Source organism: Podarcis liolepis, assembly GCF_965112155.1.
Source record: "Podarcis liolepis genome assembly, chromosome: 12".
In the NCBI taxonomy this organism is placed as follows: domain Eukaryota; kingdom Metazoa; phylum Chordata; class Lepidosauria; order Squamata; family Lacertidae; genus Podarcis; species Podarcis liolepis.
In genome coordinates, this window is record NC_139563.1 from 6,623,176 (window position 1) to 6,648,154 (window position 24,979).

The following is a 24,979-nucleotide window of genomic DNA, read 5'->3' on the forward strand; positions in this document are numbered from 1 at the left end:
CACAGGATTGCACTGCTAATGATTTTCAAGGATATATTTGCAAACGCCAAGAGCAGTAGCAACGTTCTTTGAGAATAAACTTTCCCCTTTCTCTTCCGCACAGGAGGAGATGCCTCTTGCATGATGGTGCTTACCTTTTCTTCCGAATCATAGCCAAAATCCTCACTCAGATGTATGTTGACAAATAAAATCCTATACATGTCCATTCAGAAGCCGGCCCTGAGATCAATGGGATTTTCTCCCAGGTAACTGTGCATAGGATTGAAGCCAGCCTTAATCAATCAACTTAAGATTTCTTCCACTGGGTGACAAGACATGGTAATAATCACACTTAGCCAGTTATGGATCCCCAGCCCAGAAAATAAAACAGGAACACAAAGAAAACAGAAGACATCTCTTTATTTGTGGACATTTTTACAACTTAAAATGTAAAATTAAATCTCTGATTGTGACTGATTTTCCACCCCGGGTGGCGGATCTCATTTCTTTTTCCAAAACTTTCTGTAATCGTCCAATTTAAAGTCGTCTTCGAAACGTGTCTCCTCTTTGGGTTTAAGTTTGGTGGTATCTCGTTTCCGCAAGCGGGCTCTCCTTTCGGCGTCAGGGAGCGTGTTGATGTCCACAGGTATCTGGAAACGGAATTATGCATTCATAGAAACTTGTAAACACCCCTAGAATCACCATGTTTCCCCCGCAGGCAGGGTCTTGTTCCTTTTACCAGCTCTAGAAATTCAGCAGGGATACCCTTACTGAGGCAAGCGCCTCAGGGTGCTACTGAAAGAGAAGTATTTAATGCCTGCTGCTTCAAATGTTAAGTCTGCAGCTTGTGGAAAAGACATTGCGAAATCCCTTTAGAAACCAAAAGACTATTCTATTATTAAGTTACTAGTCCTGTTGCGCAATCAATTCAGCCCCCCATGGATGGTCAGGATCAGTGCCTGTGGTTTTCAAGCTGTATAAAGCTTCTTGGACGCATATGCAACGGTCAAAAGGTTTTCCTTGAACAGAGTTTACACACCTCTAGTGATCTCTTCTCGCAGTGTGTGAAGATGTGTCCTAGTGTCTGGACTTTATTGACTCTTAATTTTTATGTATCACACGATTCAGTTTCATTTGTGATATATAGTTATGTTTTGCTCTTATCTAGTTTTGAGAAATTTTAACGGAATTTTTAAATTATTGTTTTTATGTAAAATGCTTAAGAGATTTTTTTATATTAAGTGGCATACTTATTAAATAAATAATTCTCAAAGATTTACACACAATAATTGTAATGGCCCCATAAATCTGACGACTTTCCTGCCCTAATGGAACCTTACTGCTGATACGAGTGGTAAACTTGTGTCTAGACTGTTCAGAATGCTGGTGGGAGGAATCAAATTGCTTAAGGTTCAGGTAAAAATAATTTCCTACACATAAGAAAAAAACTAGCATATCAGAAGGGGGGGGGCAGAAACCTTCCCCTTGACATGCTGATTTTCTATGTGTGTGGAATTATTTTTGCATGGAGAAGCCTACAGTACGAAGTGTTTACCACCATAGTAGGCATCCAATATATTTCAGGTCAAACACAGGACCTATTAGTACTGGAATTCTTAAATGCATTTCGGGAATATTTATTTGCTGCTCTCTCAGACACCTGGAAGACCTTTTCTAACTCCAAGGAAAAAACTAAATTTGCCCAGACCTTTGGTAGGAGCTGAATTAATCTGCCAGTCATTTGTTTTCCTTATAGCTTACTGCCTACCTGTACCTTGCTGAATTGCAGTCACTTGTTTTTCTCATGTTTTAATGCTTCTGTTTTGTGTACAGTCATACCTCATGTTACACTCGCTTCATGTTACGTTCTTTCAGGCTACGTCCCGCAGCAACCCGGAAGTACCAGAAAGGGTTACTTCCGGGTTTTGCCGCTGCGAGTTGTGTTCTTTTCATGTTGCGAACGGGCCTCTGGAACGGATCCCGTTTGCAACCAGAGGTACCACTGGATGAATTTTATTATTACGGTCACAGACCAACTCTGGCTCACTTACAGTATCAGGAAAATCATAAAACGCAAGAGGAATACAGTGGTACCTCAGGTTAAGAACTTAATTTGTTCTGGTGGTCCGTTCTTAACCTGAAACTGTTCTTAACCTGAAGCACCGCTTTAGCTAATGGGGCCTCCCACTGCCGCCGCACGATTTCTGTTCTCATCCTGAAGCGAAGTTCTTAACCCGAGGTACTATTTCTGGGTTAGCGGAGTCTGTAACCTGAAGTGTCTGTAACCCGAGGTACCACTGTACATTGAGGTACCACTGTATACAGTGGTGCCTCGCAAGACGAAAAGAATCCGTTCTGTGATTCTCTTCGTCTAGCGGTTTTTTCGTCTTGCGAAGCAAGCCCATTGAAGGATTAGCGGATTAGCGCTATTAGCGGCTTATCAACTGATCGGATCAGCTGATAAGCGGCTTAGCGGCTTAGAAAAAGGGGGGAAAGGAAAAAAACCCCGCAGGAACTCGCAAGACATTGTCGTCTTGCGAAGCAAGCCCATAGGAAATTCGTTTTGCGAAGCACCTCCAAAACGGAAAACTCTTTCGTCTAGCGAGTTTTCCGTCTTGCGAGGCATTCGTCTTGCGGGGCACCACTGTATGGTGCCGCCTGCATACTGTTAAATGTTCTGCACGGTAAGAGCAGGATGCTGTGCTTGATGGGAAATTGGCCTGATCCTGCTTCTTATGTTCTGGTTGCATTTAATGTTCTGTCCTGCCACTGTGTAACCTGCCCTGGGACCGTCTCATAAACAGTGGGACTATAAACTGAATGAATATTAAACAGCAACTCTAACCGAAAGGATCTGGCGTGGCTCCTTGTAACGGATATAGAATGTAGAACCATCAGGCCTGACCAGCAACACTGGATAGAGCCGGGCATACTTCTGGCGGGCCACGCAAGCGATGGATGTCCGGTTGGAGTTGGACTGCCTGGTAGATGTGTGGAGGCCACAAGACCTGGGAAGGAGTCCGGAGAAGGCCTCTAACCGCAAAGCCCTGAAACCGATTCAGAGAAGAACTTGTAATATCCATGCAAAAACTGACACAGATAGACCCTTTCAGGATACATATACATACCAGAAATAACAAAATAATAATAATATCTGAGCAGAACCCAACTCTGATAAGAAAAAGACTGTGATTTAGTAAACAGGCAGTTTGGCTTGGCCTCAAGCAGCAAGGAGTAGCACCATAAGGAACATGAAATTTATATCGGCCGCAGATTTCAGCGTCTCTGACGTCCCAGCTTTCATTTTAAAATGCAGTGAGTTGCTAGCTCTTAAGATTGCTAGTCCAGGTATCAGGAGGGCGTGTAGAAAGCCAGAAAAGATTATAATGCCAGCAAATACTGATTAAATGATAATAACAGAAGGGGTGGGTGGGTAGATGCCTCATTTATATAAGCTGTACTCTTTTCCCATCCCTCTTTATTTATTTAATTAAATTTACTGTCATTCTGCGATTACAATATGAATGTATCTTACAATATACGTATCTTACAAAACAGATGCAAGCAGACTTTGGATCTGGGGCTGCAGGGTGTCTTCGGATAGAATTTGGCACTTAAGGGTAAGGCAAAGCTGCGTCAAGATTTAGTTCCTCTCTCCAATGAAAGCTGGCCTTGTGCAATTTGTACTCATTCAGCCTCTCATGCGGGAGTGTCATGAAGGTTACCGAAATAATAGTTTGGTTTCTTTTTTAAATGTACCTTGCAAAAAAATATATAAGCTACAATGTGAATTAATACCTAGCCCTGGGGTAGTCTCTATCAGCTGACAACCACCTGCCCTAACACAGCAGGGCTCAGAGTGGCTGAGGAAACCCAGCCAGATGGGTGGGGTATAAATAATAAAACTATTATTATTATTATTATTATTATTGAATGTGCTTTCTAGGCACCTGGCTGGCATTTTAAGGTGATAATTCAGTAACAAGAAAGGGAGCCAATTTCTATTCGTATATATTAAAAGCCCTCAGAGGACACAGCTTTGAAGATTTAATCCTGGCTTTGAAGCTGGTTCAATACCTATCCGAATTCACTCTGTCTCACGTTTTGTTTGAAGTAACAGAGGAAAACAAACCTCAGTCTCTTTTTTCTCTAAGAGGTTTCTTAGATCTTGGGATCAAACATGTGCAAATGAACTGCTGTTTTAGTCAGATTAACACCTGTGCAGCACTTAATTACTCTCTATTTATTATTTTATTTTTAAAATGTCCATACAGCCCTTCATCCGAGGAACACTGGGCGGTTTACAATATAAAAACACCAAAATACATACCGTAGCGATAAACAAAAGCAGTAAGGCCTCCGCAGAGTTTTAAAGGCTGTGGGTTGTTTAATTAGCCAAAGGCCTGGGAGGAGAGGAATGCTTTTGCCTGGCATATAAATATATGTAGTGAAGGTGCCAGGCAAGCCTCTCTGAGGAGAGCATTCCGAAAAATGGGAGCCGCCACAGAAAAGGCCTGTATTGCCACCCTCTGGAATTCTCATGGAGGCGCAGAAAGAAGGGCCTCAGATGATGCCGGCTGGTTCATAGCATAAGAAAAGCATAAGAACATAAGAAGTAGTGTTCAGAAAGTGGTGGTGGGGGATGAGTGTTCAGACCCCTGGGCTCTCACTTGTGGGGTGCCTCAGGGTTCTGTCCTCTCCCCCATGCTTTTCAATATTTACATGCAGCCGCTGGGAGAGATCATCAGGGGATTTGGGCTGGGTGTTCATCAGTATGTGGATGATACCCAGCTCTACCTCTCTTTCAAATCAGAACCAGTGAAGGCAGTGAAGGTCCTGTGTGAGTGCCTGGAGGCAGTTGGAGGTTGGATGGAGGCAAACAGATTGAGGTTGAATCCTGACAAGACAGAAGTACTGTTCCTGGGGGACAGGAGGCGGGCAGGTGTGGAGGACTCCCTGGTCCTGAATGGGGTAACTGTGCCCCTGAAGGACCAGGTGCACAGCCTGGGAGTCATTCTGGACTCACAGCTGTCCATGGAGGCACAGGTCAAATCTGTATCCAGGGCAGCTGTTTACCAGCTCCATCTGGCATACAGGCTGAGACCCTATCTGCCTGCGGACTGCCTTGCCAGAGTGGTGCATGCTCTGGTTATCTCCCACTTGGACTACTGCAATGCGCTCTACGTGGGGCTACCTTTGAAGGTGACCCGGAAACTACAACTAATCCAGAATGCAGCAGCCAGACTGGTGACTGGGAGCGGCCGCCGAGACCATATAACACCGGTCTTGAAAGACCTACATTGGCTCCCAGTACGTTTCCGAGCACAATTCAAAGTGTTGGTGCTGACCTTTAAAGCCCTAAACGGCCTTGGTCCAGTATATCTGAAGGAGCGTCTCCACCCCCATTGTTCTACCCGGACACTGAGGTCCAGCACCGAGGGCCTTCTGGTGGTTCCCTCACTGCGAGAAGCCAAGTTACAGGGAACCAGGCAGAGGGCCTTCTCGGTAGTGGCGCCTTCCCTGTGGAACGCCCTTCCGCCAGATGTCAAAGAGAACAACAACTACCAGGCTTTTAGAAGACATCTGAAGGCAGCCCTGTTTCGGGAAGCTTTTAATGTTTGATGCATTACTGTATTTTAATATTCATTTGGCAGCCGCCCAGAGTGGCTGGGGAAGCCCAGCCAGATGGGCGGGGTATAAATAATAAATTATTATTATATTATTATTATAAGTGCCCTGCTGTGCAAGGCCAGTGACCCAGCTAATCCAGAATCTGCCAACCAGAAGCCCACAATCGGGACCAGAGTGCAAAGAACACACTTCCCTCCTGCTGTTACCGTGTGTTTCTGTGCGCTCTGGCACTCGTCATGGTGTCCTGTTGCACCAGAAGGGGTTTAGTCCTGCTGGCCACATGACCCGGAAAAACTGTCTGTGGACAAACGCCGGCTCCCTCGACCTAAAAGCAGAGATGAGCACCGCACCCCATAGTCAAATCTGACTGGACCTAACCGTCCAGGGGTCCTTTTGTTAGAATTCCTGCTCTATGATTGCAGTCATGGGATTGTTGTCTATCACATGACGGTATATGTTTTGACTCCACAGAGTGGGAAGTGACGGAGACAGGATGTTTGTGTCACTGTGTTCCATGAAGTGGGACTATTGTCCTTTGTTCTTTTTCTCTTTGCTGTCTGATGCTAGAGAGAGAGGGAGCCATGTTGCAGTGCTCCGTATGTGCTTATATGTAAATAAAGTAGATTAGCCAAAATTCTGAGTTGCTGAGGTCTGTTACGCATGATGCACAAACTCTGTGGATCCCTAAGTGTGCCAGTGTCTGTTGGCATCGGTCGCTGTGATGTTTGGGCTGAAGAAAGCTTTTGAAGCTCCCGAACGATCAACCAGGAGGGAGAGAACATGCCAGTCGGGCATGTGTCTCTGCCAGGGTCCTACTCGAGTGTAGGCTGAGCTCCTGACCCCTATACCTTTTACTTTCCAGCAAAAGGTATTCAGAAGCATGCATGAGACTGCAGGCTTACTGTTGATCTGCTGAAAAACAATGCAATGTACTTTCATGGAATATGTACAAGAACGGAAGAAACACTGTGGAAAAGGGCCATATCAGTTCTAGATCCTGGACAGCACAAGGCACAATGATCCCACTAAATAAACAGAGTTATACCTTAAAGTCCGGATTACGGTCGTCATTCTGAGCTCATGTACAGTCCCTGAAGCCTAGCAAACAAACGCCAATCTCCAGCGATTCCGAGGCACAGGATTCGGCTTTTATAATGAGAAAAGACTGCAATGATCTTTACGGAACATCATCCAAGGGGCAACAGCTGCTCTTTATGGAAACGACTGAAGGGAGAAAAGTTTATTCTTATTTGACAAGTTTATATATCACTTAATTAATAAAAATATGAATCAAAGTAGGAAGGCAATATAAAATACTTACTAAATATACAGATTTAGCAGAGATAGCTAAAAGGAGACAGTCTAGAACAGGCAGCAGTAAACCTCTGAACAACAGGTGTGTGCTTAAGGTGGGAGGAAATATCTAGCATGCGGCCTCCCGTCAAAACCATCGTGTTTTGTGGGGAAGCATTCCAAAAGCATCTGACCCAGCAAGGCAGTTCTTATGCTGTTAGCAATTAAGATACTTTTGGTCTTCTCACAGTGCTTTGGAAACACAGCCTGGGTGCCTTCCAAATGCCGAGCACTTCCCCCTTCAAAGCCTGGGTGGGGTTTTCCTCCTGGATCGAGGGATGGAAGTACTGTATTTTTTGCTCCATAAGACACGCTTTTTTCCTCCTAAAAAGTAAGGGGAAATGTCTGTGCGTCTTATGGAGCGAATGCGTGGTCCCTGGAATCGAATTGCCCAGGGGCAAAAAGCAGATTGTGCTTTTTTTTTTTTTTAGAAAGAGGGAAGAGGGTGTTGAAACAAAACTGCTGAGCAGCTGATCGGCAAGTGATTGGGAGGGAGATAAGGGACTCTAGCGATAAAGGAGGCTGACTGGGAGGGGGGAGGTAAAAGCACATGGATCCTCAGGATTTTTGCATTAGGTCACCCCAAATTCACCATCAGATCACATAGCATGTCCATGGCTACAGCCTGCACCAAAAAAATCACGCACCCACTGTTGTGTGGGGCCGCAATGGCACAAAAAAGTGGTTACAAAGCACGGATCCACCTGGATCCTCAGGATTTTTGCATTGGGCTACCCCAAACTCACCGTCAGATCACATGTCTGTGGCCACAGCATGAACCACAAAAACCATACATCCACTGTTTCGTCCAGAGTATTTTTTTTTCTTGTTTTCCTCCTGAAAACTAGGTGCGTCTTATGGAGCAAAAAATACGGTATTTGCAGAGACAGAGCATGCAGCTGCAATTGCTTGCAACGACTGGAGCCCGAATCACAGAATTGTAGAATTGGAAGGAATCCCCCCCACCCAGGGTCATTCAGCCCAACCCCCTGTGATGCAGGTACAATAGATAGAATAGGCAGATACACATAAATGCACACTACTGGAGAGGGAAAAAATGCAGGAAAAGGAGACATGACGTCAGAATCGGGTCAGACATCAAACAAGACCATGCCCCCCCTCCACTCCACAAATGGTTTGGACCTCAGAACCCCCCTATTTCGCGCTAATGGTTCGCCCCCAATCTCAACTGCTTCCCTCCCCCCCATTAGGTCCAACAATGGTTTAGCCTTGCTCTCCCCGCGCCTCCGCCTGCAGATGGTTCGATCCTCGCTGTTTCCCTGACTTGCCTTCGCGCGCCTCTCTCCTCACCAAAACTACGGCTCCCTCTTTCTGAATGGTTTGACCTACTGATACTTTAACCCCCCCCTACTCTGTCCCCAATGGATTGCTCCTCCTTACCGGCTCCGAAGAGTCCCGCTCACGTGATCTGCCGCTCTGGGAACGCTTCATTTTCTTGCGTCATCACCCAGCGACATCGAGAAACAAGGATAGGGCGGCGGCGCGGCGATGACGTAAGCGAGCTCCGAGTAAAGGGGCGGGGTTTGTTCTCGGCGGCGGCGGCAGGGCCCGGCCCTGCCCCGGCCCGCCCTCCTTGAGTCACCATTCGGGGAAAACGGCTCCGCTCCCTCTCCCCATGCGCTGGCGGCGCTTCCTCTGCCGCGCGCTGTCAGGTGAGTGCGGCGCGCGGTTTTCGGCCCCCCCCCCGCACGCGCCCCAACCGTTGTCCTCAGCGGTGTTTCACCGAAAGCTTCCCCTCCTGCTCCCGCGACCCTGCGCCTTGGTTCCTCCCTCCGGTCGCGCTCCCCGGCGCTTCGCGGGCGTCGCCCCTCAAGCCGCCTCTTCTCCCCTCTTTAAAGCCTCCTTGGTGTCGGGGTCGCTTGAGCGGGTGGGCCTCGCTGTCGGGCACTCCCACCCCTTTTCAGCCCCGGTGTCACCCCTAAAGAGTTCCCCGCCCGCCTTCCTCCTTGCGGTCCTCTTCGGAGAGCTCCGCGCGGCTGTTCCCGCCGCTTTCCTGCTCCTGCAAGGACTTGGCTGCTGCAAAGAAACCCTGATCCTCTCCCTGCCTTTGCACGATCACCACCGCGTGTTGTTATCATTCGTTTCATTTCTGCACCGCTTTCTGTTCTTAAGGGAAAAAACCTCAAAGCGGTTTGCCTCTGACATTAAATCATCAAATAAAACAACCCAGAATAAAAACGTTACTGAAGAAAGTCAAGTGCAGTATCCATTCGAAGCAACATAATTAACAGGAAACTTAAGATATCTTAAATATTTCAAAATAAAACATTGCAAAATGCACGTTTTAAACCGCATAATTAGCAAGAGGATTCAGGTGCCTATCCTTGCTAGCGTTTTGCCCTGTCAGCCAATGTCACTCCTGGTTTTGGAGTTGTTCAAATCAGCCACAAGATTTCCCCGTGCAAACCATCACTTAAAAACAGAATTAAAGTGGTATTTAAATATTTGAAATAACAAATCTGCTCCTTGGCATGACGTTGCATCTCCTTACCCCTAATACTATTCAGGGAGCAAAGAAGAGTTGTGATGAATTGGTTTATATTTATGGCAGCAGGATTTGGAAGTAATACACTTCTTGGGATAGAAGCTGGAGGCATGGACTCTCTGCCCCTGACAGCTTTCAGAATGGTCTTGGTTACTGGTTAGAGTTTTGAAATTAATTAAAGAAGAAGAAGCAATCTGCCTTCCTTGGGTGTCACTAATCTTCAAGTTTGTGCTATATCCAGAGGAATTATTGTGTACTTGGTTTCTCCTTAAACAGAAGTTCTGCTATGTATAGCACAAATAATGAAAATGAAACTTCTAAGGGGTGTGGAAGTAACAGGATCCAGTCTACAAAATTGGCATGTGCTCAAAGTAACTCAAAATAAACTGGATCCTGGAAGGAAATAACAAAGCTAACGAAACCAAAAGCCTTCCCCCCCCCCCAGAGGTGAATCTGCATATTAATTAGTACTTCTGAAGGTTTGTGCATCTGCAGTTATCTTCAAGAAATCACATAGAGTTTAGAATACTTAGTGCCCATTTCAAACTTAACTGAGTGAAGCATCTTATGCGTGCCGTTGGTGGTTAATACTCACATGTCTGGTGATTTGAGCAGGATGACTTTTATTTCCATATAACTCTCCATTAAGCACTGCACGAAAACAACTGAAGCAGGAAATGTCCAATTACCACTGCCCTCTGCTGGGAATACACACGACCTGCTCCCTTAGTAGCTAGTTCATAGCTTATAAACATGTGCAGCCTTTGTAAGCTGGAACAAATTTATTACTAGAGCTTTGGCTGTGCGCCACTGGGAGCTAGTTCAAGTAGAAAAACAGACAAGTTTTCACTGCTTCTTAATTTACTTAAATGTGTAGTCTTCACTGTCCTGATCTTTACACAACTTTAAAACGCTTAACGGTTTGGTGTATAACTGTGTATAATTGGTATAGAGTTGGCTTTCATCTCTCAGTTCCTTTACTTCCCTCATTCTCAGCCCTTCTGTCTGCCAGGGATATCATTAATCATGTATGACTTATGAATCTTCACATTGCACCATTTGGCTTTTGGGGTTTCTGACCTTTTAGCCTTCTAAGATCTTGAAGCCTTACCAACATGCAGCCCTCCAGCCAGGCTCCTTTTTCTTCACTTACATCAGATGTGAAGCATTCCATAACTGATTATTGCTTCCTCTCTTCACAGTTGGAATGTTTGTGAATATTCCATTATGTCACTGTAACTCAGCCAGTGGCTGAGATTGAAGATGAAAGAGAAAAGCTGGCAGAAAGGCAGTAAGATAGATTTCTAGCCAGATGCGTCAGTAATAATGACTAGGCATCTGCATATCCACATACCAGGGGCAGCTGAGTCCAGCACCACACAGAGTGTTACTGTGGGTTGTCATTTCCACTGTCCACTGCAGTTTTTGAGCAGGTAATAAATGGCCAGGGTCCTTTCTGAGCAGCAGGATAGAATCCTGTTGTGTCTTGCTTCTTCCATACCTTTTACCAACGAAAGATCTCCCAAAGAACTGAGAGTCTCCTGTCTTCCATGTCTTCCATTCATCAGGATTTGGTTTGTCTTCTCACCTGTGTTTGGATAACTAAATTTAGGCAGCCAGTTATGCAAACGTCCACCAGTGTTCTTGAGTGGCTTAGCTGTGAGGTGACAGGAAGAGATTATTGCTTGCTGTGTAGGGAGCATCTAATTGCAAAAGCATCTCTTGGATTTGTTGGCCAGTATGAATACATAAGCATGACACCTTCTTATGCATTGTAAGCTTAAAACCATGGAATTTATCCTTTTTGCCATGTTTTGCCTTCACCTTTTCAAGCTTCCCTTAGAAAGCCATGAGGACTAGAAACCTACTGCTTCAAACCAGGGTGCGAGGAGATCTAAAGAATCTTTCCTAGATGGAGGATAGAGAGGAATGTGTGTAGAAAGTAGCCAATTATACTAAGCCTGGATAACTCAGTGGGTTAGAGCGTGGTGCTGATAACGCCAAGGTTGCAGGTTTGATCCCCACATGGAACAGTTTCATATTCCTTCATTTCAGGGGCTTCCTCAACCTTGGCCCTCCAGATGTTTCGAGACTACAATTCCCATCATCCCTGCCCACTGGTCCTGCTAGCTAGGGATCATGGGAGTTGTAGGCCAAAACATCTGGAGGGCTGAGGCTGAGGCAGCCTGGAATAGATGATCCTCAGGATCCCTTCCAACTCTACAATTCTATGATGCACTTGCTGCCACACCCATTCCTGCCTCTGGTCTATCCCACTACTCGCATGTGCCCACTCCAGGACTGTACAGAGCTTGTCTGAAGCTTGGGGCAGGAGTCCCTGGTTGGCTGGGAGACATGGGGCATTCTTGGCATGGCAGCATAAGTCCATCAGGCCCCTGGCAGGGTTCCCCAGCTGGCTTAGCCCTCTGCAGGCCACAGCAAGTGTACCCGGCTGCTGCTGTTAAGCATTTGTGAGTTGGAAATCCTTGCTGAAATCATACAGAGATATCCCAGTAGATGCGGGTCTTCCTGCAATTAACTTGTTCACAGGCCTGATTCTGATGCACTGTTTTCCTGTTACAAGATCAAAGAGGAGCAAAGTCCTTTAAAAGGCCAGTGGTGGCCTGTTGCAAATTGAGTTTCAAAATAGCCATTGGTTTCTTACTCTTCTTGTCGTTTGGCTTTAACCTTTCAACCAGCGAATGTGCTTTTTTACTGCCCTTTGGTCCCACGTTATGAAATTCTGGGGAAGGTGCACTTTACAAAAAGGACAAGGCTATAAATAGGACCGGTGATTAAAAGTGCCTAATCACCCAACCTTTCTTGAGGCTAGAATGAGAACCACCCTCTAATCTTCTTTTCTCCCAATGCCAAGCTGCTCCGTCTTTTCTTCCTCTAAGCTTGCGTGACGCCCAGAACGTGCTTTGTTGATCTCTTCCTATGTTTATATTTTGCCTTCTTTGCTGTCCTTCATCTGCCTTGCATGCAGAAGGTCTCAGATTCAACTTCCAGCTTTTCCTGGTAGGGCTGGAAGAGACCCGTGCCTGAAACTCTGCCAGTCAGTTTAGACAGTACTGAACTGGATGGGTCAATTTCGCAATCTCCACCCAAAAGGCTTGCTATCTTCCCATCCATTTCCCCTTTCTCTTTGTCACATTTGACCTCTTGGGACAAGCTCTTGGTGGCAGAATGCTTGGGAGTCCAGCTTCTGTGGGAAAGGGTGGTTGTCACTTTGGCTGTGGAGAAAATCTTCTGCACATCTGATTAGGAAGGTTGCCAGATTTAAAAATTGAGCTTTCTTTTCTTTTCTTTTTTGCAAAATCTCAAGATGGCTCCTTCAGTTGTGCAGGGCTTTTAAGGTGCACAGAGGGCCTCAGATGCCCAGCACGATTGTGGGGGATTGTGACTATTATTCTTACATTTATATCCCACCATTCCTCCAGAGAGCTCAAGGTGGCACATGATGCGCTCCCTCTCTCCATTTGATCTTCACAACAACCCCATGAGGTAGGTTAGACTAAGAAAGAGTGACTGACCCAAAGAGATTCATGGCTAAGTGGGGATTTGAACCCTGATCTCTCAGGTCCAGCACTCTTAACTACCACCCTATGGCGTCCAACACAGCACTGCACATTTATTTGTATATTATCTCTGCTCCTGAAGATGGAGAGGAGGGCTGGGGCTTGTTTGGCATGGTGCTTAAGACTAATCTTCTGATGCATTTCTAGAATGCTTCTCTACCTCACAGGGTGCAGGATAGGGCAAGAGACTGCCTTTGGCCTTGTGCTGCATTTTGGAGACACAGCATGAGATCTCCCTGTACCTAGAAAGCAAGCACATCTGGCGAAGGGCTGGAACAGAACCTTTCTCCCTGCCTTGCTAGATTTCTCTTTCTCAGGGAATCGGTTATGTTTTCGTTGTTGCTGCTTTTAAATGTGGAGGAGAGTTTAAAATTACAGTTCTCCCACCTTCAGGCTGAAGTGTTGCAGTCAATTCTATAGTCTCTGACTTTCCTCAGTAGCCAAAACAGGGATGGCAGTGTATTTGGAGGGCAGGGACCCCAGGACATTGAGGCTGTCTTGTCCCTGATAAATAAGGACAGTTGAACAGTATGTAAGTAGTACCCTTCTGGGTACCGTTTCTCACTTGTGATTCTAAATGAATGCAGTGTTTATTGTAGGTTTGTGTGTGTGTGTTTAAGTGAATGGTTTGTGCTCTTCATCTGCTGCTTTCCCCAGCTGTGGAAAAAGTGGGGTGGAAATATTATAAATAATTTGACAAATATGCATTCAATTAAAACTCCTTCTTTCCGAGGGCAGCATTTCCTTTGAAGCAGAAGGTGCGCTCCACGGAGTCAAGCTCAGGGTGTGGCTGAATCTTCTAAGCTATGTAAAGCAGGAGGAGGGAGTGTGGAGGAAACCACAGGAGGTGATTAGGGATTTGGGGGGCGGTGGCTTCTCATTGGCTGTCTCAAGGTGAAAGATCTGGAAATTAGTAAGACTTTAGGCGCTCACAAATAGACAGGTGTTCTACCTGCGCTGCCCTTTCCCTGTGTGATCAGGATCGGTTTGTTAGTCACTCAAAAAAAAGAAAAAAAAAGAACAGCAAAAGCCTATCAGGGAATTTTAGGAGGACCCCAGAAAAGCAAAAAGGTAAGATGTGAGAAAACTCTGGGAGTGCTGGCGTGGTGTGGATGTCTGCATATGCTACCCAAAAAATAGCAGCAACACTTCTGCATCTGACTCACTTTCATTCGCCTTTGTCTGGCTTCTGAGTAAAGGGCCAATTTGAAGTTTAAAAGACAGAATAATTAAAAAATAATAATCCAGGACGATGGGGGTTGAGGCGAGTGCCTCCTCTTTCCTATAGCTTTGATCTCAAGCGACAAAAAGATTGAGGATGTGGAGCATACCCTTTAAGAGGAATTGCTAACGCATTTGCTTGTGGGTTAAACAAAATTAGGGAAGATTGCCCAGGAAAGGATATGACAGAGGTCTATAAAAGTATGTTTGGTGTGGTAAAATGGGATAGAGAGAAGCTCTGGCTGGCTGATGGGAATTGTAGTCCAAAATATCCGGAGGGCACCAGGTTGGGAAAGACTGTGTTAAAATGGATATTCCATATTGTGGTAGCTGTTAAGTCTTAGTTCTGCTTGCTGAATGTTGTTTGTGGGGAGGTTGTCTTTCTGTTCTGAAAGCGTTAGGACAGCTGCGTGCAGTTAAATGCATATTAAACTGCAGCAAATGGGTGAAAAGGCAGCTAACACATCTTTCTCTGCGACTGTGGGAAGAGAGTTAACGTGCAAAGGGTGTGCTCTGATACAGGGCAGAGTCCCACTCTGGTTCTGTGCAGTCTGTATTCGGAGCTCCCATCCCCCTAATGCCCCAATCTGAATTATGTGCTTAGGAAATTGACATTCCGCTATAAGAGTATATTGTGCCTCTTACTTAATGCTGCCATGTTCTGCTTCCAGGTTGCAAGCTATAAAAATATAGAGAGAGGGGTAACTGTGCTAGCCTGTTGTCGCAAAAGCAACAGAGTCTTGCGGTGCCTTAAGGACTAACAGATTTTATTGCGGCATATGCTGGTCTTGAATCCATGAAAGCTTGCGTTGTAATAAATTTGTTAAGACTTTATGGTGTAATGAGGCTCGTAGTAATACCTGTACAATGAGAGATTATGGCAAATAAAATTATGGCAAACGTGCAGTTTTCCAAGGGAAAGCTCTCCTGGCCTTATCCTCCAGCTACAATATGTGGATAACGATGCTAACCTACCTCACAGGGTGGTTGTTAAGGTATCAAGTTGGAATATGCTGCCCACTACAGGGGCTCCTTTGGGAGGAAGAGTGGGATATAGATGCAATCTAGAATTTCATGTTCAAAGGCTCAATTTATCCACATTGTTGAGAGCCAGTGTGGTGTAGTGGTTAAGAGCGGTAGTCTCGTAATCTGGGGCACCGGGTTCGCGTCTCCGCTCCTCCACATGCAGCTGCTGGGTGACCTTGCACCAGTCACTCTTCTCTGAAGTCTCTCAGCCCCACTCACCTCACAGAGTGTTTGTTGTGGGGGAGGAAGGGAAAGGAGATTGTTAGCCGCTTTGAGGCTCCTTCGGGTAGTGATAAAGCGGGATATCAAATCCAAACTCTTCTTATACTACTCCTGATGGCGTACTCTTCCATTGTCTCTTGAGACAGACGGATTCCAACAAAATGAGTGGCCTTGGGCAAATCCTTTGCCTGAGCCTTAGCTTCCCATCTGTAAAAAGGTAAAGGTAAAGGTACCCCTGACCATTAGGTCCAGTCATGGATGACTCTGGGGTTGCGCGCTCATCTCACTAATGGTACTAATAATCTGTTTCACAGGAGTTTTGTAGTGAGGTGAGGTGGTGGCAATAAAGCCTTGGAAGTGCTAGATAAAAATATCCAGTTTGTTCGCAAGGCAGAAAGCAGCACTGTGAGGTTGTTGTTTTTTTGCTTTCCGACTTCGGCTTTGCATGGGGAATGCGCTGGACGGGCATTCTTTATGGATGAATCGTTCAGGCTAATGCACTTTGACTTTAAGCTCCATCAGCTAAGCTATAGCTCTTGGGACATCTGTGTTTCCTTTAAAAATGCACCAGGTAAGCAAAGGGCTGTAGAGCATGGATGGATAGTACAATGGCAAATTAAGAGCACGAGCACAGTCTATATATGCTCAGTTGTTTGGCTCCTGGGTACCACCAATTGTGGGGGGATCATGTCTGCATCTGGCTAGCCACTGTGAGATTAGAATGACAGATGAGATAGGCCTTTGGTCTGGTGCAGCAGCCCGGGCTCTTATGTGCTTGAGCTCCTATGATTTCCTGACTGAGAGTTGCCTTGTGAAATGAGTTGTACGTGTGTGTGAGAAAGAGAGCAAGACCATCTCACCTCTTCTCCAGGCCCTACCCTTGGCTGTGTTTCACCAGATGCTAACTGTTCTGGTCAGAACACACCTCTCAATCTCCCATTTCTGTATGCTTCCACTCTCCCCTTTTTGCTCCTGCCCTGAATATGAAAGTTGGTGGTTGCTAAGCATGAGAATAGGTCTGAGGGGAGGGCAGGGGTTGGAGTACTGGCTGCTGAGGTCCCAAAGGCACTGGTGGGCTCTCCAACGCCTGGATAACATGTGGATATTCCCCAGAGCAGTTCCTAGGGAGATGGCTTCCAAAAAAATAGAGCTTCAAACATTGAAAGCTTCTCAAAACAGATGTCCACGGAAAATTATATAGTTGTTTAACTCTTTGACATCTCTGAGGAGAGGACATTCCACAGGGTGGGTGCCACTACCAAGAAGGCCCTCTGCCTGGTTCCCTGTATCTTCACTTCTCGCAGTGAGGGAACCACCAGAAGGCCCTCAGAGCTGGACTTCAGTGTCCAGGCTTAATGACTGGGTAGGGACGCTCCTTCAGATATATAGGGCCGAGGCTGTTTAGGGCTTTAAAGGTGAACACTAACACTTTGAATTGTGCTTGGAAACATATGGGGAGCCAAAGTAGATCCAGTGTTATATGGTCCTGGCAGCCACTCCCAATCAGCAGTCTGGCAGCTTCGTTCTGGATTAGTTGTAGCTTCCGAGTCACCTTCAAAGGTAGACCCACGCAGAGTGCATTATAATCCCTCATTTCTACGTAATCATTCGGGGAGGCTGCAGGAATACATAAGAAGGTAAGAACAGCCTGCAGGATCAGGCCAATGGCCCACCTAGTCCAGGCTCCTTTTCTCACAATGGTCAACCAAGATGCCTGTAGGAAACCACAAGCACATGAGCGCTGTCCCCTCCTGTGGTTTCCAGCAACTGCTATTCAGAAGCATTGCTGCCTCTGACCATGGAGACAGCTTAGCTATTATGGCTGATAGCCTTGTCCACCAGGAATTTGTCCAGTCCTCTTTTAAAGCCATCCAAGATGGTGGCCATTGACTAGTTCCCTGGTTTATTGGCTGTGTGAAGAAGGACTTCCTTTTTTCTGTTGTTTTTTAAAAAAAGATATTTATTAGAATTTTACAAACAATAAAAAGTTACAGAATTAAAGATAAAAAATAGAACAGAATAACAATAATAAAAAGGGATACAAATGTACAGAAACAAAATACATAAAAAGTAAAAAGAAAGTTAGAGAGAAAAAAAAGAATCAATATTTTCATGTCTTATATTTCAGTTACTTGTTTCCTGACCTCCTCACACCCCCTTTTTTGTATTCCAGTTCAAATATTTAATTCAGCAAATCCTTACCCTCTATCATTTATCTTTACTTAATATCTTAACCTATTTATAACTATATATTTCCAACCATTGTCAATCCGTATTTACATATTCTTATTAATCTTTTTACCAATACCGCTTATTTTCAATCCAACATCCCTTTAACATTCATTAATTTTACAGTATTTCTGCAAATAGTCTTTAAATTTCTTCCAGTCTTCTTCCACCACTTCTTCTCCCTGAGGACTTCCTTTTTTCTGTCCTGGATCTTTTAACATGAAGCTTCCGTGGATGTCCACGAGTTCTAGCGTTATGCATCCATAATCAATCTCCCAAGTAACAGAAAGCATACATTTCTAACGATGAAACAATTTTCCCCCAGTTATGACGGGACCAAGGCCAGTTGTCCTGAGCGGGCCGTCCGGTGCGGGGAAAAGCACTCTGCTGAAGAAACTCCTGAAGGATTATGAGAACGTCTTCGGCTTCAGCGTCTCCCGTGAGTGAGTTCATTTCTGCTGGGCTGGTGGGGAAGCAGTGTGTTCGCATCAGGGTTGTCACAAGGAAGGCTGGCAGGTCCTTGAGCTTTGCCCCCTAAATTAGGTAAAGGTAAAGGGACCCCTGACCATTAGGTCCCATCGTGGCCGACTCTGGGGTTGCGGCGTTCATCTCGTTTTATTGGCCAAGGGAGCCAGCGTACAGCTTCCAGGTCATGTGGCCAGCATGACTAAGCTGCTTCTGGAGAACCAGAGCAGCGCACGGAAACGCCGTTTACCTTCCCGCTGGAGCCGTACCTATTTATCTACTTGCACCTTGACGTGCTTTCGAGCTGGGACAGAGCAACAGGAGCTCACCCCGTCACAGGGATTCGAACCGCCGACCTTCTGATTGGCAAGTCCTAGGCTCTGTGGTTTAACCTACAGCGCCACTCACGTTCCTGCCCCCTAAATTAAGCCAGCGCTTATTATGATTAATATTAAGGTAATTTATATACTGCTTTGTGCTTCAGAGGAAGCTTCTCTAACCCCTCCAAAGCAGGAATTGCAGCTAAAGAATCCCCGACAGATGGCCATCCAACCTCTGTTTAAAAATCTCCGATGAAAAGAGCCCACCGCCTTCTCCTTTGAAGCTCTCCTGCCTGTTTATCTGCTTTTCAAAGTAGGGCAGAGGAACTAGCAACATCAGTCCCTTGGCCTGGCTGTTTGTGTTTTTAAAAGAAGTCAAAGCCTTCAGTTAAACAGAGAAGGCTCTTTCAATCATTGCAGGGGCCAGAGAAGGAGAAGCACATTCCTTTCTTTTTGGGTTTCCCAACCACTTGGCGAAATATGCAACGTGTGTTAATGGTGCGTTTTAAAAATATTTATTGCTTGCAGATACCACAAGGCAACCAAGACCCGGAGAAGTGAACGGAAAAGGTCAGTGCCCAGGTCCTAGCCACCACCATCACAGGAAACGGGAGATTAGCAAAAACGTTTCTCTAATGAAACAACTTGTTCTAGGCTAGTTAGGGGTGGGACTGGATGGGTTTAGGCCTACCAGAGGTTGTTCGACTCCATCTCCCATCAGCACCAGCCAGCATGGCAAAGGATGATGGGAGTTGTAGTCCAGCAACATCTGCTTAGTTAGGGGTGGTTATGTTGGTGAGTGCATGGATGCACGGTTAGGTGTTTGTAGTGTATCTTTGGAACACTTTGGTGTCAGTATTAGAAACTCAGATATATAGTTTAATCACCAAATGGCACCTTAAACCTAGGTTGCGGGTGCCACAATGGAAGGTCTAGGTGCTGTTTCCCCCCCTCACCATGGAATGATGATGATGATTTTCATGTCTATAAAAGGTAAAGAGACCCCTGACCATTAGGTCAAGCTGAGGACGACTCTGGGGTTGTGGCGCTCATCTCGCTTTATTGGCCGAGGGAGCCGGCGTACAGCTTCTGGGTCATGTGGCCAGCATGACTAAGCCGCTTCTGGCAAACCAGAGCAGCGCACGGAAACGCCGTTTACCTTCCCGCCGGAGTGGTACCTATTTATCTACTTGCACTTTATGTGCTTTCAAACTGCTAGGTGGGCAGGAGCAGGGACCAAGCAATGGGAGCTCACCCTGTCGCGGGGATTCGAACCGCCGACCTTCTGATTGGCAAGTCCTAGACTCTGTGGTTTAACCCACAGCGCCACCCGCGTCCATGTCTATACCACTTTATATTTCAGAGAACAAATCTCTTTTTTTATAAATATTTATTAAATTTTCACAAATTATAAAAACACACACAATACACAATACAAACATACACACACAAAAACAAACACGTATAATTTCAAATCCCTTTTTTTCTTAGAACTTATTTCACAGAGAACAAATCTCAAAATGGTTTGCAACACATTGAAACCTCAAATAAAACAATTCAGAATAAAACAAATATGTTAGATCCTTCTCTAAGTGACATTTTGCTTCCCCCAGTCTCCAACCTGCCACCCAGAGATCTCCATGTGGTTGCAATTGGACCCATGCCAGTCGCAAAATGCGCCTGGCTAATTTCTAACACTGCTTGGGATGTGGCGTCTCTGGGGGCAGGCATGCATGCACTAACACAAAGGCATGTAGAAACCTCATGTTCCTCTCCCTTCCTCCCCCACAGATTATCATTTTGTGACCAGGGAAGAGATGCAGAAGCAAATTGACGCTGGAGGCTTCATTGAAAATGCAGAATTTTCTGGGAACATGTACGGAACAAGGTACGTGATTTGGGTTGTGCAGGAGCAGTTGTCAGATTTCGTTCTTCCATTCTTCTTTGCTATCCTATTTTCAAATGCATTTCTGCAACCACAATGGCTAGAAAGAAAACAAGGAGCTATGAATTGCAACCAGAAAAAAGGATCCAAGTGTCCTGAACATAAACCCCCCCCATTTCTGTTGCCTATTTTTCACATTCCTCGTGAAAGTAGCTTTTCTGAAGGGGCACAATGAACCTTGTAACCAGTGTTTTCGTTGGACAAGATGGATATTCACAGCTTGTCCAAACTGATGGGAATCTGATTGGCCTTGGAGAGATCCCACATGCGTCAAATGCTGCGTCATGCCTTTCCCCCCAGTGGGTTGAGACAGAAAGCAAAGATTGGGACCGTGAGCTGTGACTGGACCTCTTCCTGACAAAATCCCCCTGTCTGAAGCTCCACCCAAGGGTCATCTAATTTCTGAGGACCTTTACCAGCCTTCCCCTACTTGATGCCCACCAGATGTTTTGGACTAGAACTCCCATCAGCCCCGGCGCAGCAAGATGGAGAAGGCTGCCCTGCCCTGATGATGAAAAGAACCAGATTTAATTATTTGGAGCTAAAGCTTCAGAGTTCAACTAGTGTCATGAGAAGAAAGCGTAATCTGTGAACAGGGTCTGCCACCCATTATCCCACCTTCCATATGTTTATTCCCTCACTACTACTACTACTACTACTACTACTACTACTACTACTACTTCTTGCTGTTGTTGTTGTTGCAGTTGCATTTATATCCCGCCATATTCTTCAAACAGCTCCTTCCCCGTCCCATTTAATCCCCACAAGAACCCTGTATAATGTATGTGAGGCTGGTCGTTGCAGCCAGATGTCCTTGAGACTCTTACAGATGGTTACACTGTAAGTCCTGAAAGCCGCCTCTTTTGTTGCAAGACTGTTCTTGGATTAAAAAAGAGCACCTCCATTTTGTGAGCATTAACCATCTTCCTTCCCTCCCTCTCAGCAAAGCCGCTATTCAGGCTGTGCAAGCGCAGAACCAGATCTGCATTTTGGACATAGACATGCAGGGTGTGAAGAACATCAAGAAAACTGACCTTAATCCCATCTACATCTCTGTCCAAGCCCCGTCCATAGAAGTCTTGGTGAGTGTGGCTTGGGGGTGAGCTACAGTTCTGTGCAACTGATACATGGTAGGGAGTCAGCAACAGGATGCCCTCCAAACTGCAACTCCCACCATCTTTTAGTGTTGCCAATTCTGGCTGGGGCTGATGGGAGCTGGAGTCCAGCAGCATTTGGCAGGCACTGCAGTGGTGACCCCTGATGTGATGTAATGTCCGTGTGCACAGAGTGTTACATAGTAAAATAAGCAACAACAAAACAATTCCAAAATCACATTTGGCCAGTACCTTTATTAGGGCCAGGCAAAACGTCACTGAATAGCAGCCCACTCCATAGAACTCTGTATGAGATTGAACGTTAAGTGAAGCAGAGCACTCAGTCTAATAGTAGGGCCAGCTCTGAATTCTGGTTTTATATCCTAATATGAATTCTGCAGTAGGGACATGGGTGGCGCTGTGGTCTACAGAGCCTAGGGCTTGCCGATCAGAAGGTCGGCGGTTTTAATCCCTGCGATGGGGTGAGCTCCCGTTGTTTGATCCCAGCTCCTGCCAACCTAGCAGTTCGAAAGCATGCCAAAGTGCAAGTAGATAAATAGGTACCACTCTGGCAGGAAGGTAAACGGCATTTCCGTGCGCTGCTCTGGTTCACCAGAAGCGGCTTAGTCATGCTGGCCACATGACCCGGAAGCTGTACGCCGGCTCCCTCGGCCAGTAAAGCGAGATGAGCGCCGCAACCCCAGAGTCGTCCGCGACTCGACCTAACGGTCAGGGTCTCTACCTTTTTATGAATTCTGTAAGGCTGTTAAATTAAACCACAGCAGGCTGATCCATCAGTGGTCACTGATTTAAGACAGTGACTTCCTTGTCTGTGGGCTTCTAAAGATCACTGGACACTGGAAGCCAACAATGGGGGAGTCTGCTGCCTCCGTACTCTGCTTGCAAGGTTCCTGGAAGCGCTGGGCAGGCCACTGCTGTAAACAGAAGACAGGACCAAAGTGCTCCATATGGGGCAGTGAAATGCACCATAGGGCATTTAAACAGCAAGTCCATGACACTGATTCTTCCCTGCCTAAGACCTAGAGGGGTTTGTGCCAACACGGAGCACTGAGAAGAATGGGACCCACCCTGTTCATGTTGCGGGTATAAATTTCGTTCTCATTTCTCCCCCTCTGGAAACCTTTAGGAAAAACGGTTACGGGACCGACAGACAGAATCGGAGGATAGTTTACAGAAGCGGCTGAACGCAGCTCGCATCGACATGGAACTTAGTGAGTACACTAGAGTTTTGTTTGTGTGTGTGTGTGTGTTGTTGTCCTAGTCTGGTGTCCTGTTTGTGTGCTTCCCATCAGCACTCTTGGTTGACCAATGTGGGATGGTGATCTAGATGGGCCTATACTCTGAACTAGTGGCGCTCATAAACGATGGAGAGAGATTGGAAGAGGGAGAGTAATGAAGGCATGTGGGCGGGGTTAAGCTGTGTTTGGTGGATAGGGGGCTACCTCAATTACTGCTGCTCTTGTGCCCCCAGATCCCTCCCTCCCCTGTACATTTTTACGGGATCTGCTGGAGGGGAATGGGGGATGCCTTGCAAGGGCTTAACATCTTAACACAGGTCCACCAGAAGTGGTTTGGAATTGTCTCACTAGGCAACAGCAGTGCCTTTCCTCAGGAAAATACCAAACGATGAAGGCAGTCCATGGCAGTTGGCTGCAAGAAGGCAGTCTCTGATTCACAAAGAGGCAGAATCTATACTGCCCAGTGTCTGGGAAAAGGGCACTTCGGAGATGCTGGATTACAATTAGATTAAATTAAGAGTGAGGATTTGCTGAACTAAATATTTGAAATTGGAATGCAGAAAGGGGAGGTATGAGGAGGTCGGTGAAGTAAGGTTTAAGAGAATAAGGATTTGAAATTATATTTGTTTGTCTATGTGTGTGTTTGTTTGTATTGCGTTTGACTTTATAATTTGTGAAAATTGAATAAATATCTTTTTTAAAAAAGAAAAAGAAAAGAAGAGTGTCTGTGTGGGTCGCACGTCTCTGGTCTTCTGACTTCTGGTTTAACAGTGTGTGTGTGTGCATCTGTTTCAATTTGCCAGGTAAGGAGCCTGGGCTTTTCGACTTGATCATCATTAACAATGATTTGGAAGAAGCGTATACCGAGCTGAAAAATATTCTTGCAGAGGTAAGCTATTTCACTTCCTGGGAACACAGTTCTCTGTCTGAATTGCACGGATATTTCCTGGGTCATGGAATGATCTGTTTCCTTGTTTGTCGTCCGTGCATCTGATGAAATCGGCTACAGTCCACTAAACCTTTTGTACATTTGTTAGGTATTTAAGGTGCCACAAGATTCTCTTCTGTTTTAGCTGCCAGAGACAAACACTGCCTGCTCCTTTGGAAAGGGTTTCCTGGTTGCAGCTCCTGGCTCACTTGCTTTAAAAGTCCTGTGTGAGGTTCTCCACCCCTTCACCAGCCAAACCAACATCCTTCCTCCTTCACAGTGGCCATTTTCTCTGCAGAGTCAGCTGCTTTTAGCTTGAAGCAGTACTTTATGCTTCTTCCTATTTTATGTCCCTTGACCAAAGTGATAAAGGCATTTGAATATTATTATTATTATTAAAATAAATCATACTGCCTATGCCTGCAAGTCTCAGGGCAGTATGCAATTTACAGCATAAAATCACAATATAAAAACACAAAATACATAATAAAAGTAAGAACAAGACCAGCCCAATTGATCCCGCTCCTCCCCAACCAATTTTTAAAAGGCATTGGATGTCAATCAGCCCAAGGCCTAGTTGAAGAGGAACGTTTTCACCTGGCACCTAAAGATGTATAATGAAGGTGCCAGACAAACCTTTCTGGGGAGGGCATTCCACAAACGGGGAGCCACTGCAGAAAAGGCCCTGTTCTCCTGTTGCCACCCTCCGGACCTCTCGTGGAGGAGGCACATGAAGAAAGTCCTCAGAAGATGATCACAGGGCCGGGGTAGTTTCATACAAATCACTGTGTAACCATTTCTCCTCGTTCTCCTCATAGGAAATCCAGAAGGCGCAGGGATCCAAGAAATCATGAATAGCCGCTGGAACCTTTGCAGACCATTCCTGAAGTCTTTTAGCTGCTTGTTCTTCTGTGTTAGAAACAGACACGCACACATTCCCCTTTAGCCTGATAATGGAATTCTTTTAGGGCACTTTCTATTAAAGAAGAAAATATCAAACCCAACCTTTATGCGTTTTCATACTTCCTGTGTGTAATCTAGACAAGCTTCCAAGTCTGCAACATGAACCACTACTCTGAAAATAGTAGCAAAGATCGGTGTCCCACAATGACTGTGTTCTGCCTCCACTGTCAGAGGCAAGAATGCTTCCGAATTCCCATTGCCAGGAATCACAAGTGAGCAGAATGTTCTTTCACTCAGGTCCAGCTTGCAGGCTTCCC

At 45.8% G+C, this 24,979-nt stretch overlaps 2 protein-coding genes across 5 annotated transcripts; one reads left to right on the plus strand and one right to left on the minus strand.

The window, feature by feature from the left end:
- Positions 1 to 382: 382 nt before the first annotated feature.
- On the minus strand, positions 383 to 8,416 carry MRPL55 (mitochondrial ribosomal protein L55). 3 transcript variants are annotated; one of them, XM_083467314.1, is made up of 4 exons: positions 8,365 to 8,416; positions 6,656 to 6,820; positions 2,825 to 3,026; positions 383 to 629 (listed from the first exon to the last, which is right to left on the minus strand). In XM_083467314.1, the coding sequence occupies exons 2-4, from the start codon at positions 6,679 to 6,681 to the stop codon at positions 480 to 482; spliced, it is 378 nt and encodes a 125-aa protein (XP_083323440.1). In that variant the 5' UTR covers positions 6,682 to 6,820; positions 8,365 to 8,416; the 3' UTR covers positions 383 to 479. The 3 variants fall into 3 exon arrangements, with proteins under 3 accessions (XP_083323440.1, XP_083323441.1, XP_083323442.1); XM_083467315.1 differs by having other exon boundaries at positions 6,656 to 6,815; positions 8,365 to 8,389; XM_083467316.1 differs by lacking the exon at positions 8,365 to 8,416 and adding an exon at positions 7,710 to 7,823 and having other exon boundaries at positions 6,656 to 6,815.
- A 70-nt stretch (positions 8,417 to 8,486) lies between these two features.
- GUK1 (guanylate kinase 1) lies at positions 8,487 to 24,763 on the plus strand. 2 transcript variants are annotated; one of them, XM_083467274.1, is made up of 8 exons: positions 8,487 to 8,636; positions 18,074 to 18,191; positions 19,062 to 19,103; positions 20,325 to 20,421; positions 21,422 to 21,560; positions 22,720 to 22,804; positions 23,635 to 23,720; positions 24,578 to 24,763. In XM_083467274.1, exons 2-8 carry the CDS (start codon positions 18,158 to 18,160, stop codon positions 24,611 to 24,613), a joined length of 519 nt encoding a protein of 172 aa, XP_083323400.1. In that variant the 5' UTR covers positions 8,487 to 8,636; positions 18,074 to 18,157; the 3' UTR covers positions 24,614 to 24,763. The 2 variants fall into 2 exon arrangements, with proteins under 2 accessions (XP_083323400.1, XP_083323399.1); XM_083467273.1 differs by having other exon boundaries at positions 8,500 to 8,636; positions 18,074 to 18,187.
- Positions 24,764 to 24,979: the final 216 nt, after the last annotated feature.

Excerpts from the sequence above, each read along its gene's own strand:
- MRPL55 (XM_083467314.1), bottom strand. The coding sequence starts at position 6,681 with ATGACGACCGTAATCCGGACTTTAAG. Across the intron at positions 3,027-6,655 it reads ACCGTAATCCGGACTTTAAG|GGCTTTGCGGTTAGAGGCCT; the intron begins GTATAACTCTGT and ends AATCGGTTTCAG. Across the intron at positions 630-2,824 it reads AGCCACGCCAGATCCTTTCG|ATACCTGTGGACATCAACAC; the intron begins GTTAGAGTTGCT and ends TTCCGTTTCCAG.
- GUK1 (XM_083467273.1), top strand. The coding sequence starts at position 8,600 with ATGCGCTGGCGGCGCTTCCTCTGCCGCGCGCTGTCAG. Across the intron at positions 18,188-19,061 it reads CTTCGGCTTCAGCGTCTCCC|ATACCACAAGGCAACCAAGA; the intron begins GTGAGTGAGTTC and ends TATTGCTTGCAG. Across the intron at positions 19,104-20,324 it reads CGGAGAAGTGAACGGAAAAG|ATTATCATTTTGTGACCAGG; the intron begins GTCAGTGCCCAG and ends CCTCCCCCACAG.